Below are 18,565 nucleotides of genomic sequence, written 5' to 3'. Positions count from 1 at the left end.
ATGATTTTCTGAAGTTTCGACTTAGCGGTATGCAGCCCGAAATACTCGCTTTGAGATCGAGCAGTTTTTAGTCGAATCAATCTAAACGAGAATCGAAGATCTCGTTGTTGGTATCGAAACGATGAAAAGTTAGGCGAGAACGGACGTCGGACGAAGAAGTTATGAATTTATAACGAAGTTTTCCTGTCCGGGCCTACTAAAAATAATTAGTAAAACTAAATTCAAAATTAGCCGACAGAGTCTAAACGAAAGTTGTAGAGCGTAGTCTCACCTACGCGTGGATATAAAGAACGTCGAAAACGGAGTTCGTATGAAGGAGATATGAATTTTCAAAGTTTATTAAATAATTAATATTTAAAATTAATTATAAAATTCGGTATTATCCGAAGGGGAGTCATCGGACTCATCCGAAGTACGCCCAGCGTACAACGAAGCATGACACGCCTCGCACTCGAGTTCTTCGGATGACACATGCCATGACGATTCGGACGCGTACGCCCCGCGTACTGCTGTACGCCCAGCGTACTCCGAGGCTCCAGCCTCCTATAAATAGGATGCGAGGGCAGCCGGCTCATTTGCTCTTTTTCTCTCTTCTCTCTTCTGTTTTGCATCGTTTTTCGTGCAAGAATTATCCCGAAGCCCCGGTATCATTCCCAAGCCCCGAAGCAAGTCCCGAAGCCCCAAAGATCCCGAGAAGTGCGATTCCCGAGCCGAAGCTCTGCCCGCGAGGAGTCCGGTTTTTTATGAAGATCGTCCAGATCTGCCAAAGAATACTACTTCTATAAGTCGTAGTACTCTCCGATCATCTTCTGATCAAGTGAGTGTGTGGATTCTTTCTTCTAACGCATAATTATAAAGTATTTTATACGAAATACGTGTTAAGTGTATATTTTGTGTTATATGTGTGAATGTATATTCACCATCTTCTATCTCATAGATCTGATTTGTTTTCTATGAAATACGTGGTATGTGTGTGTGCCTCATCTGTTATGTGGAATATGTATTGATTAAAGCATGCTATACAGTTTTTTTTAAACTATGTATAAAAATGTATATTCTTATCTACTAATATGTTGGGTAGAACATGGGTAGATAGTTGGTGTGTAATAAACAGATGAGAGGCCTCGTTGTTGTTTTGATTCAGTCATCTAGCGGAGTTTAGATGACGACCACAGACTTTTCTAGACAGTCATGTGGAACACTAGCAGGCTCGCCACCTGTAGGTGTTAATGAACTTGGGTGTTCATTCGTTGTACTCCATCCCCCCTCATGGTTGCCTTATTTGACTTATATTGCTGAGGAGCCCCCGAAGCATGTGTTGTCGCCCCGATGAAATATTCTTATACTAGGTCCCTTATGTCAGTTGTCTTAGGGATGTAAAGTGAGAATAACGGGAATGGGTAATTGGGTTATTGTTGGTTGGTGGAATTAAATATAATTATTTATTGTGGGTTGAAAAACCTATATGCTCTCCAGGCTCCCAAGCCTGACCCACTCAGTTTTATTTGTATTACAGGAAGTGGCGCAAGGGCATAAGATGGATGAACCATCAAGTTGTTTTGTTTACAAGTCTGTATATGTATATATTTGTTGAATGACTTGTAATGTTATCGTTTATGCTTTATGGTCTGTATCGGAACATGACATCCTGAGTTTTGGTTATATAACGAAAATACATTTCTTTTATGAAATGTTTTGGTAAACATTGTTTTATCACGTTTTGTTTTTGGGAACAAATTCCGCAACTCTTTCAAATCAAAAGGATTTACTCTGAAATTATTTTAAAAGCATAAATGAAAATCGGTCTTTTCTGGCCGAGATTTTGGGGATGTCACATGCTGCAACACCACAGTCACTCCCAAGCACATGTTGGTCATGTTTCGAATGAATATAGTTGATCATGCTATATTGACCCTAGACATGATTACATAACTGCCCAGGTTTAACCGCGGTGTCCAACATCAAAATACTTTTGTTTTGTTCTACTCATGATATTGTTTTTGGTATGTAGGTATACTTGTATACTTTTTGTAAAAACACTTATACTTTAAAAGTATACTTTTAGTTCAGAGCACCTCAGCCCCTTTTAGTGTTTATAGTTGTATACCATGTAAGGTTCGGTATACTTAGTTCACTATAAATAATAGCTCTGATACCAATCTGTCATACCCCGAACCGTCAGAACAGATGGCGGAAACGTCCAGGGGCGGGTGACGTCATGCGTAGTATCACAACAATCGTATCATAGCAATCAAAGTAAACTCAAGTATTACATTACAATATGAATATTTACATCTGTTTGAAAACATAGTTTGTATACATCAAAAAGTAGCAAAAGATAAAAACGAGACTCCAAAATGCTCCGTCTTTTCCAAAAGCTGGCAAAGGTACCTGTCTATCGTTGTCTTGAGAATACAAGCGGTTTTGAAAACGTATCAGCATAAAGCTGGTGAGTTCATAAGCATGTTTTTGTATTGAAAACTAGTCACTGAATTTTTACAAATGATTTATTGTCATCTTGTGTAAAACATCGTTTGTATCGAAACCATGGTTACCACCAGTAAGTAAAGTATGTCCCGTTTAAAAATACTAATTTCTGTTGGTATGATAGGTATTGTGGTTTGACCGAGAAAATATCGTATTTTCCCTGTTATGAGTGGTTGCTTTAATGTTTCTGTAACGGTGAGGCATAAATATAATCCATATTTATGTGATTAAAGCAATTGTTTGTGAAAATTGTATTATTACGTAAAAGTGTCGTAACTATTGGCGAGTTTTATGACCGTAATTAAACTTGATACGACGTGAATTCGGAAGTCGATATCCTTTATGACATTTGTCACTCGTAGACCTGCCGGTCTGACTGTAGCTAGCAGCCAGGTGCGAGATAGTCAATCTCGTATAGATCTATACACAAAAGCCACACTTTCCCTCCAGGAAATTCTGGTTCATAAGGGTAGTCCTCCACTTAGTTAATGTTGTAAGCGCCCAAGGATGTGTCTCCCATATATGTCAACGACTTTACGAGTAATAATATGAAAAATGTAATGTTCTTTGGTACTTGAATTCAAGATTTGCTTTGTATAGTAAAAATAACTATATTTAAATAATTATTAACTGTTGTACTCTTGTGATATGTCATAAACTAAATCTGTCATAGTTTATGTGTAGTTCCATGTAAGTTGTTTGTATTCATAGAACCAGTAATGAAGTTCCCAAACTATACATATTATAGTTTGACTGAAAATTTATGTTCGTGATATGCTTCGAAAAGTATGCAATTTTGATTAGAAAGTGACCCTCATGCTCTGCATGTTACAGGAGGGATAAAGTGTCTAATTGATTTATAAAAATCCATTAACTTGTGTAAATTGCATAAGTTTTACTTGTTGAAAACATTTATGTTTTTAGTTCTCAAAAGTTCTTGTGTTTGACTTGTATTCCCCCTCTGAAAACGTGTAAAAACATTAAGAAAAGTGTACGGGTATGAACTCACTGTTTAACGTAGGATTTGAGTGTACGATTGGGATGAGTGCTGAGTGTCAACTGAGTTTCATACTCAATTGGACCCTATTAACATATGGTAACACATACACGTATTAGATGAGGACATAACACTATTTATTATGGAAGGAAACCACCTTAGGGACTAGGAAACACTTGAAACTAAGTGTTAGAATCACACGTGATTGAAGATGGGGAGTTTGCGGCCGTAATCAGGAGTGTACGGTCCATTGGTTTATGGTCCATGGGTTTACGGTTCCATGGGTTCACGGTCCCATGTGTTTACGGTCTAATGACCTTACGATCATAGGGTTTACGGTCTTTGGGTTTACGGCCCATGAGTTTATGGTCATTGAAGGGTGTACGGTCTAAGGAGATACACTAGACCGTAAACACCTTTTGTTCATGGAAAAGTGACGATTTAAAGGCAAAACATAAGAATCCTAACTAGATATAAGTATAAGAGGATGATACTTACGATTTGAAGGCAAAGAAAGGTGTTTTTGGTCCAAAACACTAAGGTGTTCTTGAGGATTCTTGAAGATCTAGATAAAAAGGTGAAATCCATGGATGAATCAAGAGTGAATCATGGATATAGGAAGGGTTAACACCAAAGGAAGGAATCACTTACTTTCTTGAGGATTCCTTGAGTAAAGTTGATGAAGGTAGAGAGAGAGTATAGAGAGAAAGTCTTTGAAGTGTGTAAAGTGACAAATGAAGGCCATATACCCTATATATAGGGTAGAGTTTTTGGTCAAGGGGTGGGGTGGGGGTGTACGACCGTAAAATCGAGTTTTCAGTCGTACACTCCTCTCAAAGGGGTGTTTGGCTCGGATGCTATTCTTTGACTTGGAAAAACTCGTTCTTGGACCCAAACCTCGATTATACTGAGTTTAGGATATTTAATTTGACTCGAGATAATGCTGACAAGAGCAGAAATAAATTCCGAAATGATTTATTTTTAACGGTATGAACGGAAGAAATTTCGGGTTGTTACATTCCATCCTCATCAAGTAAGTGAAACCAGTCATCTTTTCTTCTTCTTTCTTCTTGAGTTCGAAAAACCCATCACCACCACCATCAGGGGCAAGTTTGTTGTGTTGCCCATATGGCATCGGAAACATCTGACTTGTAAAAACTCAGTGCAAAATTTTCGATTTTTTATACTATTGTGCCACTACTTAAAATTTTCATGGCACCCCGTGCCCCCTACTATGAAATCATGCATCTGTCCCTGACCACCATCAAGGTGGTGGCAACAACCACCGACCACCACTGTCATGGTGGTAGTAGGTGGTGTCATTCCAAATATGTTAACTCATTGGTGGTTTTGATGGTTGAGTTAATTCGATATAAACCCCAGTTTAATGTTATTCTTATTATAGCAAGGAACTTCACAATTCCTTCATTATCACAACCTATTTTGAGTCTTGATAGAGATTGAGATTGTTATTTAGAATCAAGGTCTGGTTACTACTGTTATGGACTCAATTCACAGCCTATAAGTCATTTTTGGTTGTTACTTAATGGGTTAAGAAGCTAATTAACCCTAAATAACCAAAGCTGGAAATACTGAAAAATTGTCAATCTGTCCCTGTCTTGTAAAAATCATAGAAAAATCATGGGACGTCATTTTGAGTCGAGACCAGTGCCCTATGTTGCGTATGTGAGTCTTCTTCATTTTTGTAGTTTTGTCCAAAATCTATAATGACTCTAATTGGGGTAAAAATCGTCATTTTCACATGGTGGTCGGAAATGAGCTGCTATGAAATGCAGTTTTGTAAAATTCACCATATATTGTAGAAAAATCGTTTGAAGGCGTGCAAGTAGTCCCTAAAAAGGTATTGACCTGAACTACTTGCATGTAGTGCAATTTTGACTGGTTTCACTTACTTGATGAGGATGGAATGTAATTTTGATGTAAAAATCTAAAATTTAACCCATAAGCCCATTTGCATATTTAGGGTATCAAGTAGCCGTATCTTAACTCTAATTGTTATTATTAGGAAGGTTTAAGTAGTGTAAGGGAGTCTCAGGCTACTTTGGAGGGTGCTTTTTCTATTGGAGGTGAGTTCCTTAGTTCATAACTTTAGGTTGTTATATGTTTACTGTTAGGTCGGGTGAGACTAGGAACTATGTGATTGATAGTTGATGTGTTACTTGTTGTATAAATTATATTTGAAGATGTTTATTGTTGTATGGATTATATTTTATGTGTTTGGGTCCAAAGGTCAAAATGCCTAGCCGATTTACCAAAGGTCTTATGCCAAGTCAGATTGACCGAAGGCCATTATGCCAAGTCAAAGGACCAAAGGCCGAAACACCAAGTTCGTGGACTAAAGGCGGTAATTCCAAGTCCTCATTTGGGTGTTGTTTAGGATGTGTTCCTGAATAAGATGCATGAATTATGTGATTTTGATGTTTATGCTAGATATATGATTATATGATTGATAATTGCATGATAGGTAGGATTAGAGTGTAATGCTTCTAATGTTATGATGTGTTAGAATTCACTAAGGTTCATACTATAGGTACATCAGGTACAAATAAGGGTAAAGGATTAGCTTGACTGTACATGGGTGTGGCTTGAAGACTAGGTCCTTGTCACGGACACTTGATATGTGATTTTATCACTGTTAGTTTTTCTATTGTTGATTGGATTACAAATGAATTAGTGTTGTTTAAAGTATGGTTTAAAATGTTATTTTGAGTACTTGAAGTGTTAACGGTTTTGGTTAAGTAATGATTTAATGGGAATTTGTAATAAATATAAATGAATTAAAAAATTTAATTTATTTAAATTTTTGGGACATTACAAGTAGGAAGATGATGAATAGGAAGAGTTTAGCTTTTTTTAAATTAATAATTGAGTAAACTATAAATTTTCTCTTGTGGTTTGGTGAAAACTGTTGATAACCTCTAAAAAATTTGAACTTGCACCATCGGTTATAAAAAGAAATTTTTGAATGGATTTGGTCACTCTCAAGCGAAAAATGACAATTATAGTCATATAATTTGTCTTTCATATTTTTTAAGAAAAAGTTACATAAATGGCGCCTATGATTTCTAATATTTTGGTTTTCGTCCGTAACTTTTTTTTCGTTATATGGATAGTCCTTATAGTTTCAATTTCCTACTTAGTTGGTCCCGACTCATATAAAATGACATATCTACCTTTTTAGCTTTATTTATTTTTTCTTTAACTAATTCCAGTTGAAACAAATAAACAAATAAATAAAACCCCATCCATACCACACCCTACCCTGTTCATGTCCTCTCCCTTTACTCTCCTTCACTATCACTACCATCTGCTGTCACTAGTTTCAAAAATAAAAATCAATATTAGACTTCATAATCCATTTTCGCACCTATAACATAATCGATCTTACACACACAAGTAAAAGCAAAAACACAGACACGTACAATGTTTGAAACCCAAATCCAAACACAAATCGACCTTACAATATGTTTCTTTCTCCTACTCTTCATTGATTTATGATGTAATCTATAGTATTTTAAGTGACTATATGATTAATTCAATCTATTTTAGAGTTCGCCTTAAAATTACATCAATTAAATGGTATATGTTTTCTCAAAATACGAAAAACTAAATCTAACTTCGATATTTGATTTTGTTTCACGATGTATGATATATAATAATCAATGAAATCATAATAAAAAAAAAGTCTTTCGATTAACAAGCCATGAATCATACCGTTTGTTAGGGTTTCTTCTTCCTCATCTAACCAATCTAAGCACCATATTCATCAGTTAGATTCTTAGTTTGTACAAAAACATTCAATTGTTAGTCATTGTGCTTGATGAACTAGAAATAATTATTCACATCATTGTTTTTTTTTGTCTATTTAGGTTAAACAACAAAATAGGCTTCTCACCTTGCTCAAACCCATCAAATGTTGGAATGTGGTACATAATTCCAGTTAGCACAACGACATCGAGAAAATAGTTTGTTCAATTGTTGGCAACTTTTAAACGACCAAGGGCATAATGGTCAATACATGAGTTGTGCTTCCTTTCTAAATCCTTCATTGTTGGCAACTTTCAATAAAAAACAGCAATGCATCAGATCATCAACCACCAAAAAATAGCAACGAACTATAGATACCTAACCAAAAATACAAACCAACTTATGTTGTTCAACATTTGCTATCCATTAGGTTCACACATCAGTCCTTTAAAAAGCCAAAATGACAGCAAAATAATTTTAAACGAGCAGGGGCATAATGGTCATTAAACCAGTTTAAAAAAAAACAGAGAAATACAAATGTGTTGCTTATCCAAAAGTGTCACTGGCTGCCTTTTGACAGACTCCAATTTCTTCTCATCGTTTTCCTTGTAACATTCCAACTAATTTGCTACATTCATTGATAAGATAATCCATAAAAATAAAAAAAAATAAACAACCTGATTAATAGTAAAAAATACAAAGCATTCATACATAAACTATATTTCTTGGAAGGGTTACAATTATTTTAAGTTGGTAACTTTTTGATAAAAAAAACTAAAGTGGATAGTCTTTTTTTGGTGAAAATAAGATTTTGTAATTGCCAAAAAAAATCAATTCATTTTGCTTTATTGTAATCTATACGCAAGGAAAGTGAGATGGATTAAAGTTGTGCTGTTTTAGTAAATCGGGTACTATTACAGGGGCTAAAAATGTAAATTTCCAATATGGCTCCACTCATTTCAAGTTACAGTAGTATGTACACCTTGGGCGTGTTTGGAAAAAGTAGCTGTTAGCTGGAAGCGGGTAGCGGTTAGCTGGTAGCAGGTAGCTGATAGCGGGTAGCTGGTAGCTGGTAGCAGGAAGCTGTAGCTTTTATTTGTTCTATGAATGTTTGGAAAAAGTAGCTGGAAGCTTTTGAAATATATAAAATTACATAAAAGGACAATTTATTAAAAATAAATAAATATATAAATATATTTTTAAGTGTAATTATGGAAATTGATTTCAAAAGATCAGGAGCTTTTGTTAAATGCTACATGAAGTAACTTTTAGAATCGGAGCGTTTTGTTAAAACTAAAAGCTAAACGTTCGTATTGCCAAACGAAGTTTTTTTGTTTAAATTAGAGCGTTTTATCAAAAGCTAAAAGCTAGAAGCTCCCAAACGCTTCCAAAAGCTTCGTGCCAAACACGCCCCTTGTCATATACTGACATCACATATTTTATAATTTCTATATTGAACTGATGAAAATTTGAAAAAACCATAGTTTATTTAGTTTAATTATGAGACAAGAATTGACATGTCATCTTAATACTCATGATATCCCCTATTCTAATAAAACAATACATCTAAGTTACGTGTCGATTGATCGGATCCTCCTAATCTTATTTTCCCGCCTAAACTACTTAAGTGGTTTTCCGAAACTACCCTTTGTGCCTCTTATTCATTCGTTATTATCGGGAGACAGTCGCTCGTCAATTTGAAACCCTAATCTAGCCGCTCATAAGTCTCTAGTCAAAACCTGTCAATTTCAACAAACTTAACTACAAGGGTAGAATTGTCTTTTTACTATATCAGAGGCATATATGTAATTTCGGTTATTTGTTTGTTATGAAAGTAGTTAGTTAGTTTCTTTCTATTTATGTAATAAGTTTTATATGATTCAAAGATTGAATGAACATGGAAATGAGAAAAGTTTTAATCTCTCTCAAACTTCTTTCAATCTAACATGGTATAAGCTTGATCCTTCATTTTCTTCCACAAATTTCCTTTCTTCCTGAAAATTGTTTCAATTTCTTTTGTTTCAGTCTAATAACGCATTGATCTATCAAATTCAACAACAGTTTTATTCGATCGCTGAAAATTCGGATGACTTTTCCACATATTTCACGAAATTGACTAAGATCTGGGATGAATTACGTGTCGTTCAAGACATTCCTTCTTGTACTTGTGGATCTACTACTAAGATACAAAAATTCCTTGAAGATCAACGTCTAATTCAGCTTCTCATGGGACTTAATGAGTCACACAAGATCATTAGATGACAAATCCTGATGATGCAACCTTTGCCATCTCTTTCCACAGCATATTCCTTGATAATTCAAGAAGAACATTAACACAATATTACTGCTTCCTCTTTTGTCGATACTTAAGCTATTGTTATGCATGTTTCTTCTAATTCATCACCAAATTCAGTTAATAAAACTTTAACATGCACTCATTGCAAGAAGACTAGCTATAGTAAAAGTCAATGTTATCTTCTAGTTGGTTTTCCTTACAAATTCAAATTTACTAAAACAAAGAAAGAGGAATCCAAGTCAAGTGTTCATAATGCCACATCCTTTCCATTCACTTCAGAGCAATACCAACAACTACTTCAATTGCTCAACAACAACACTTCTCAGTCTTCAATAAGTCATGCCAACACTTCTATTGTTGATAATGCAATGAATCCAGAGGGTAATTCCTTTTCATTTAAATCCTTTGTTGCAAATATATACAAATTATCATTTCTTCTTCACAAACATTATTCATGGATTGTTGATTCTGGAGCAACTAACTATATGTGCTCTAACAAATCCTTTTTTGTTTCTATGACACCAATGACAGCCTTACACAATTGGTTTGCCTAATGGTCAACACACATCTGTTTCTTATATTAGAGATGTCAAATTACATGATTCTATTATGTTACATGGAGTATTATATATTCTAGAATTCAAGTATAACCTTGTTTCTCTCCAAATTGACATCGCAACTTAATATTTTTGCTATTTTTACTGATGAAGACTGCCTTCTACAGGACCCTTCATTGAAGAATAGCTTCTCTCTGGGAGTTCTTGCAGAAAGAGTCAATGATTTGTATATCTTTGATCATAATCATCTTAAGCATACTCTTTCATATGGTTTTTCTATATTTTCATCTTTGTCTAGTTCTAAATCTTTTGTTTCAAACTCTTTATTGAATTCATCTTCTCAGTTGTAGCATAATTGTTTGGGTCACATTCCTTTTCATAAGATGAAATTGATGTCAATAAGATCTAGTCATTCTGATCATTCTTCTATCCGAAGTTGTATGATTTGTTCTAAAGCTAAGTAGCAACGGTTACCTTTTCCTACAAGTGAATCTGTTTCTAATGCTCGATTTGAACTCATACACATTGATGTTTGGGGTCCTTATAAACATGCAACCTATGATGGATTCAAATACTTTATAACCATTGTTGATGCTTATAGCAGACATACATGGATTCACTTGTTAAATCACAAAATTTATGCTTTTTCTTTGATTAAATCATTTATTTCCCTGATTCAAAATCAATTTCAAGTTGTCATTAAAACCATAATGACGGACAATGCTTTTGAACTTGGATCCAGTAGAGAAAGAGTTTATCTCATCAGAAATCAACATCGTACACTCCACAACAAAATGACATAGTGGAAAGGAAATATAAACACATTTTGGAAACTGCTAGAGCATTATATGTTCTATCTGGAATTGGAATTGCTTACTGGAGTGAATGTGTGAAGACTGTAGTACATCTGATTAATAGAATTCCTTCAAAAGTTCTTCAAAACAAATCTCCTTTCGAAGTTCTTTATCACAAGCCACCAAACCTACAACGGTTAAAAGCATTTGGGTGTTTGTGTTATGTCTCCACTAGTTTACAAGGAAGAGAAAAATTCATGCCAAGGTCACATCCTTGTATTTTTCTGGGATACCCTTATGGTCAAAAGGCATACAAAGTAATGGACTTACTTACTAAACATATTACCATTTCAAGAAATGTCTTACATTTCTCATCTATTTCTTCACCCTCTTCCACCCCATCATATTTACCAATTTCTTCTGTTGAACCAACCATTTCAGAAGATTCTTCTTCATTTGTCCATACATATTTTGATCATCAACCATCACCTTTGCTAAGAAGAACCACAAGAATTAGACAACCATCATCAAGATTACATGATTACATATGTAATCATGTTAATTATCAAGATCAATAAAAAATGTGTACCTATACTCTAACTAATATTTGTATATCCACTTCTTCATTTCATACTACTTCTCAGGTTCTAACTAATTTATTAGCTTTCATGTGGAAACTACTTTAAAGGAACCAACTTTTTATCATGAGGAAAAGGGAATTCAAGAATGAGAAGATGCAATGACCAAAGAACTTACTACTTTGGATGCCAATAACACTTGAAAAATTGTCAAATTTCCTAAGGGTAAAAACCCAATTGCTTGTCGTTAGGTATTCAATATCAAATACAAAGCAGATGTTACAGTTGAAAAGCATAAAGCTCGCTTAGTAGCTAAAGAATTTACACAGTAAGAGGGAATTGATTTTCATGAAACCTTCTCTCCTGTTGTGAAGTTCAACACTATTTGTTGTCTTGTATCTTTAACTGTCAAAAGAAAGTGGAACATCCGTTAATTTGATGTGAATAATGCATGGTGATCTCCATAAAGAAGTGTACATGAAACTTCCACCATGACATCCTGTTGTTTCTTCTCCATCACTTGTATGTAAGCTCAAAAAGTCACTCTATGGATTAAAGCAAGCTTCACGACAATGGTATGACAAGCTTTCTAACACACTTGTCAATAAAGGGTATCATAATTCGGCTAATGATTAATCTTTATTTTTAAAATTCACACAACAGAAGATAGTGGTGATTGCAGTCTATGTTTATGACATTTTAGTCACAAGGAATGATGAAGATGAAATTGCAGCAATCAAGTCATCTCTTCATACTCAGTTTCAAATCAAGGATTTAGGACAAATCCATTATTTTGTGGGACTGGAGTTCAACAAAATCTCAAATGGCATGGTAGTTCATCAACAAAAATACATAAAGGAACTCCTACAATCATATTCTTTAACTGATTTTTGTTTCTGTCTAATGTCTTTACCATCCAAATTATCACCCTCATCTGATATGGATGTTTTCTTAGAAGATTCCACAATTTACAGGCAATTAATTGGAAAATTAAATTTTTTAATTCATAGCAGACCATATATTGCTTTCTCAGTACAATATCTAAGCCAATTTAATCAAAAACCATCTCAATTTCACTATGATATTGCCTTGCATGTTCTTGGTTATCTCAAATGAACAATCAACAAAGGATTTTTTTTCAATGACACTCCTTCATATCAAGTTCAAGCCTTTTATGACTCGGACTAGTTTGTGTGTCCAATTACACGAAAATTTGTTAGTGGATTCTTCATCATATTTGGTGATAGTCCAATATCTTAGAAATCGAAGAAGCAAATTATAGTTTCCCTCTCTTCAACTGAAGTTGAATATCGATCAATACGCCACATATGTGCAGAGCTTGCATGGTTGAGTCACTTACTTAGTGAGCTTCAACTCTTCAAGTAGAAGGTGTCATTCCTATACCTTTGAAATGTAACAACCAATTTGCTATTTATATTGCCACAAATTTAGTCTTCCATGAGCGAACTAAACACATAGAACTGGATTGTCACTATGTTCATGAAAAATAACAAGCAGGACTTATATCTTTACATCATGTGAATAAAAATGATCAATTAGCCGATGTTTTCACAAAGAATTTGTCTAGTATTCATTATCAAGATGTTATTTCCAAGCTTGGTTTACTTCCCTGTCCTCCAGCTTGAGGGGGTGTCAGTTTCAACAAACTTAACTGTAAGGGTAGAATTGTTTTTTTTACTGTATCAGGGGCATATATGTAATTTTGGTTATTTGTTTGTTATGAAAATAGTTAGTTAGTTGCTTTCTATTTATGTAATAAGTTCTGTAATAATTCATTGATTGAATGAATTCAGAAATGAGAAAAGTTTCAATCTCTCTCAATCTTCTTTCAATCTAACAAAACCACCAATGCTACATGTTTCTCTGCTCAAGAAAACGATAACATCTCAATGAAAGAACATCATTTATGACGACAAAATACTTACACACATACTAGGTCTCTCTCTCTCTCTCTCTCTCTCTCTCTCTCTCTCTCTCTCTCGTGTTGGTTTACAATCAGAAACCACCACATACCTCAATACAAAAGGCTTGGTAATTTCTCAAATGTTCGAACATAAATTTTGTATTGTATTTTTAATGCATATGTAATTTCTTCATACTACGACATAACAACTTTAATCATAATTTTATAAAAAAATGCAATTTTTTGTAATTAAACTACTGTGTTTAAAAACCACAATGTTATAATCAGGTATAAAATCCAAAACAACTATCAATAAGACTTAAATGCTTCAAAAGATAGATCAACACATTTAACTTTGGCCAACACGTGAGTATCGAGATTGGTTATACATGCAGTTAGTTGATGTTTATATTTAACCACAATCTATAGCCTCTCCAAACCATCATTTCTTATAAAAAAATATTGTCTCTTATAACTTGAATGCATTTCAACCACTTAAACATATACCCCAATTTCACAAATATTTGAATAGTCATTGTGATTTCTAATTACGAATAGTGTTTTCTTTCTTGATCGTGGTTTCCACGGGTTTAAACCTAGTGTTTCATAATTACTTGTTTTTTGTTGCAATTAAGAAGAGAAGTGGGTTTATAGTTGAAAACGATCTTAGTAGCTTTGCGAGAAAGAAATGGCAGCAACGTGCAGGAAGTTTAGTCATATTTAATTAGATTTAATCTTAATCTTTATTTTGGGAAGTGTATTTTCGTGAAATCATACATAATTTTAAAGTTTGTAAAGACATGAACGAAATTCTCTAGAGCTAGCACTCGCTTGAAGTAGTGCAGGTCTAAGACCTATCTTGGGCTTGGTTTTCTCGTAATCTAGATCAACTCTTAGAGTTCTTTGTTTTGGATATAGCTTAGGCTCAAATTTTGAACAATCATAACTTTTTATTAAGAACTCAATTTTTTTCCATAATGTAGTGTTTTGTCTTGGATATAGTTTAGGCTAAAGAGCTAGCTTAACTTGTTAAGAATTTTATGAACACACAACCTACCCATAGGTGTTAGCGATGTTTTTAGTTTGTGCAAAATTTTTAAGTCAACTTTGAACAGCCATTACATTTTCACACTAGCTGTAAATGAGTTGTTTTTTTTTTCCGCATTACATTTTAGACTTAAGAACCAACTTAATCGGTTAAGATTTTTATGAGTTACACAACCATGAACAAGGGCTGTTAGGGCTGTTTTTTATAAGTTTCGGTTTTATTCGTTTGTACCTAAAAAACAATACTGAAATTGGTATTGTACCGTCATAAGTCGATTGGATTATTGGCCCTTTCATTTCCATTTTTTGGTTTCTGTTTTTTTAGTTCCAAGTCGTTCAATCCAGTGTCGGAACCGGAACCGTTCTCATCCCTAGTGGTGGTGGAGGTGTTGACAACAAACCCTAAGTATAAGAAGTATAACTAAGAGCACAAAAATAAAGGGTAATTTCATCTTTTTAGAGACATTTAGTATCGTCATATAGACAATAACAACTTAAGGAAGTATTGTTTTTTTTAAATATGACTAAAACCGCAAATAAATTCACATCACAATTAACCAAATCTATATTTTACTTTAAACTAAATCATATAAAAGTAACAAAAAAAATCCGAGACCAAAACGCAAGAAATTGCATGAAACCGTAGAAACCATTAATGTAAAAAAAAAAAAAAAAAAAAAAAAAAAAAAAAAAAAAAAAAAAAAAAAAACACCTTGGACTGATGTTGCTAATTTCAAATACCACATGGACCGTTTATTTAAGGTACCATAAGTATATCTTAAATGCATACACGTTCAAAATGATGATTATGAAATTAAAAAATAGAAATTGGTAAACCATACCAATAATGAAAATATTTATGAAAGATAAATATTTAAATATACAGATTTATATATTGCTTATATGGTATTGAAGTGATACTGATACCTATCTTGAAAATTGAAAATGATCATAACATTGAAGATGTTATAAGTGAAGATCATATGTGTAGGTGTCCCAACTCCCAACTTCCGTTGTGGTGTCACACCCATATAAAATTACACTTTTACCTTTTTATTATTTATTTTGAACCCTTTGTAAAAGTTGGTGGTCCAAAAAAGAAAATCGGGATGAATCCCATTTCCATGGATGACCAAACACTCAAAAAGAAGCCTTTTTCTTGACCCTTCCTACTACACAAATAACCTAATAATAAATGTGCTCCCCTTCCCACATGCCATGTTATGACAATCTTGTTTTTTTAGAAACATCAATTTAATGAGTTATATCATATGTTCTGATTTTCATAAAACAAAAGAAAAAATCATTATCACAATCGAACTTCCTAAATGATTTGAAAAAAAAATTCCGATATATACAACTAGATATTGTATGAGTATGACCTTGAATATTTCGTTTAATATAAGAAAGATGATGAGATTGTGTTTACTTTTTAACCTCATAAAGCCTCGTCATATTCAAAGTATTTGTATATACACCATTAATCCAACCAGATCATGCATCTCTAGATTTTAACCAATTTCGATACATATTATAATCTCACTCAACCTTCCACGCATATAGAAAGAGGCAAAACTCATGTAACCAATCTTCTAAACCAGAACTCTGTGAAGACAACGGAGAAGATGGTGTTGATATCGCCGGAGAAGTCGCCGGAACAGAGAGTTTAAAGATAAACAATGCATGCCTTAAACCAGGACTAAAAAGCCAATCATGAATATCCCAGTAAACTTCAATTTTTACTTTGCTGAAGTGAATAGATTCATTACCTCTGAACTTCCATTGAAGGTGCTTCACGTGGATCATCAACTGTCCATCGATTCTTATCTCCATCGCCGGATCAACCCCATCTCCGCCGCTTCTGTTCTTGCATTCAATCGAGAGCTCATGAAATCGTCCTTTTTCTTGAAACTTCAATCTTGTTGAGAACTTTTTCTTCCCAAAAACATGTTCTTTTCTTGATACTAAAATGGGATCAATCAAAGCTGGTCTACAACCTGTTTTTCTATAAGCATCTTTCTTCAAATCACCAAGCAACAACACCACTTCTTGATCACAGACCACTGCAACGTAATACTCGGAGATCGGTTCAGTTTCACCATGAAATTTCGCAGCCTTGAGATCCCAGAAAACATCAAGAGCCTTACCCTCGATGCTAAATCTCTTGGACCCTTGTTTTCTCCAGAAGCACCATGGTTTTAGCTCCACCTTGCAGGTGTACTGATCAGACTCCGGTGAGTGTGACTCTGGTCCGTCAATGGACACCGATAAACCATGAAGCAGCAAGTGTTTGAACCAGGTTATGGTGATGCAACGGCAGTCTCCGGCGAGTTTTGTCTTGTAAACGGACATGAAAAGGGTCTGGCCGGACTTTGTAACAGTTGTGGAGTGAGATTCATCGGAACCACTGGCTGAGAAACAAGCTGGAATCCTAATTGGGTCATGCAGCATCTTGAAGATTTAAAGGTGGATGATGAGAAAATGAGAGAATTTTATTTTTATGGGTGTTTATATGGAAGATGATGGGAGATAATAGAATTCAAGAAAGAGGTCAAAACGGAAGGTAGATGAACAGTCAGATAAGGGAGGTGACTGCATTAAATTTTAAAATATGCTACTCACCCAAGAGCTTTGACTTGGAATAGTCAAAATTATTCCAACTTTTAAAACTTTCCTTATAACAAAACGAATTTAAAAGTTAATAATGTGATTATCGGGTTGCCAAATACTGAGTTGTACGTTTATAAGTCGTTTTATTAAACTGATTATTTTTTGAAAAAAATTCTATGTCATGTTTTTGTAAAGGTAGCTAGTATATAGAATACCTAATTTTTATTAGGTAAAAATTATTGAAATTATATGTAACGGTTCTCTAGACATATTTATTGGTATATAATACATATAAAGTATTAAATGATAGAAATTGTAATTTCATATTTTAAGGTTAATAATTGAACTTTATATTAAAAAATTATCTTTTATGATCATTTTATAAATGCTTATAATTTGCCAACACTCAAGTAGTTAAACTGTTTAATTATTACAATTTCAAACAAGTGTGACACATTCCTATAAGATTTGAACCGTTAAAATTTTATTAAAAACAACTAGCAAGGAGCCAGAGAAAAAAAAGTACATAGAAATTAAAGGGTTTTTTAACCACTTAGAACAAGACATAAAAACTTTTCGATTCCTAAGAAAAAAATATCTACCACCATATCAAAAATCAGTTCCTTCTCTTTGCCATTATTCCTAAATAGCACATAATTATATAATTATATGATCTTGCTTACATTTTATATCAATTAGCCAATTTTGAAATATACATGTATATTAATGAAGCCCAGGTAGATTTTGGGAGTGGAACTAACGAAAGAGAGCACATGAGGTGAAGAAAGTCCGACTCTAACCCATGACCAGTCAAATATTATAAAATCTGTGTTAGATTAAAAGTTGGTTGTCCCAGATATTTTTATCTTTTCTTTATTCACTTAATAAATAAAAAGACGATTTTTGAAAAAGAAGACAGTGGACAACTGGAATCTAGACAGCAGGATGCTAGGTGTAACCTGAAATAAAATTTCCCCAAACTCTAAAATATTTCAACCGCACCCGCCCTAGATCTTCTGGGCTCAATGAACTTTTTTTTTTTTTTTTTTTATCTTTTTTATAATATCATTTACTCGACAGAATTTCAAATAGCCCATATGACCAGATTTCAAAATATCTTTACTTTAGAACAACTTTTTATTATGGATCCTACAGGCTCAAAATCAAACGCGTCTAGTTTTATTGGGATAATTCTGTTTGATTTTAACCGTTTAGCCAAAATAAACTTTCACCCACGGCCTTATCTGTGGGTAATGATTTCCAATAAAAACAATTATTTTCCACAGATATATTACCCACGGATTGTTTAACCACAAAATTACTCGTAGTTTATCAACTCACACATTGCCCATAACTTATCCACAACTATATTACCCACGAAATATCCATATAATAACTGGTAATCATCACAAACTAACAGACAATAACTTCTATCGCTAAAACAAACGTCAACTTCTTATGAGCTTCGCCACTTCTCGTGAACAAGTAACCTTCTGATAACACTTGA

General features: G+C 33.9%; 1 protein-coding gene across 1 annotated transcript; it reads right to left on the bottom strand.

Annotated features, from left to right (window-relative positions):
• Window positions 1–15,987: 15,987 nt before the first annotated feature.
• Window positions 15,988–16,899, bottom strand: LOC145098806 (uncharacterized). Its single transcript, XM_079036410.1, has one exon. The coding sequence runs from the start codon at window positions 16,897–16,899 to the stop codon at window positions 15,988–15,990; it is 912 nt and encodes a 303-aa protein (XP_078892536.1).
• Between the last annotated feature and the right edge of the window lie 1,666 nt (window positions 16,900–18,565).

This window comes from Lactuca serriola, chromosome 4, assembly GCF_051521515.1.
Source record: "Lactuca serriola cultivar US96UC23 chromosome 4, Lser_US96UC23_V15, whole genome shotgun sequence".
Taxonomy (NCBI): Eukaryota; Viridiplantae; Streptophyta; class Magnoliopsida; order Asterales; family Asteraceae; genus Lactuca; species Lactuca serriola.
The sequence above is the reverse complement of the archived record's forward strand: the minus strand, read 5'-3'. Positions and strand labels throughout refer to the sequence as shown.

Coding starts and splice junctions, on each gene's coding strand:
- LOC145098806 (XM_079036410.1), bottom strand. CDS start 16,899: ATGCTGCATGACCCAATTAGGATTCCAGCTTGTTTCTCAGCCAGTGGT.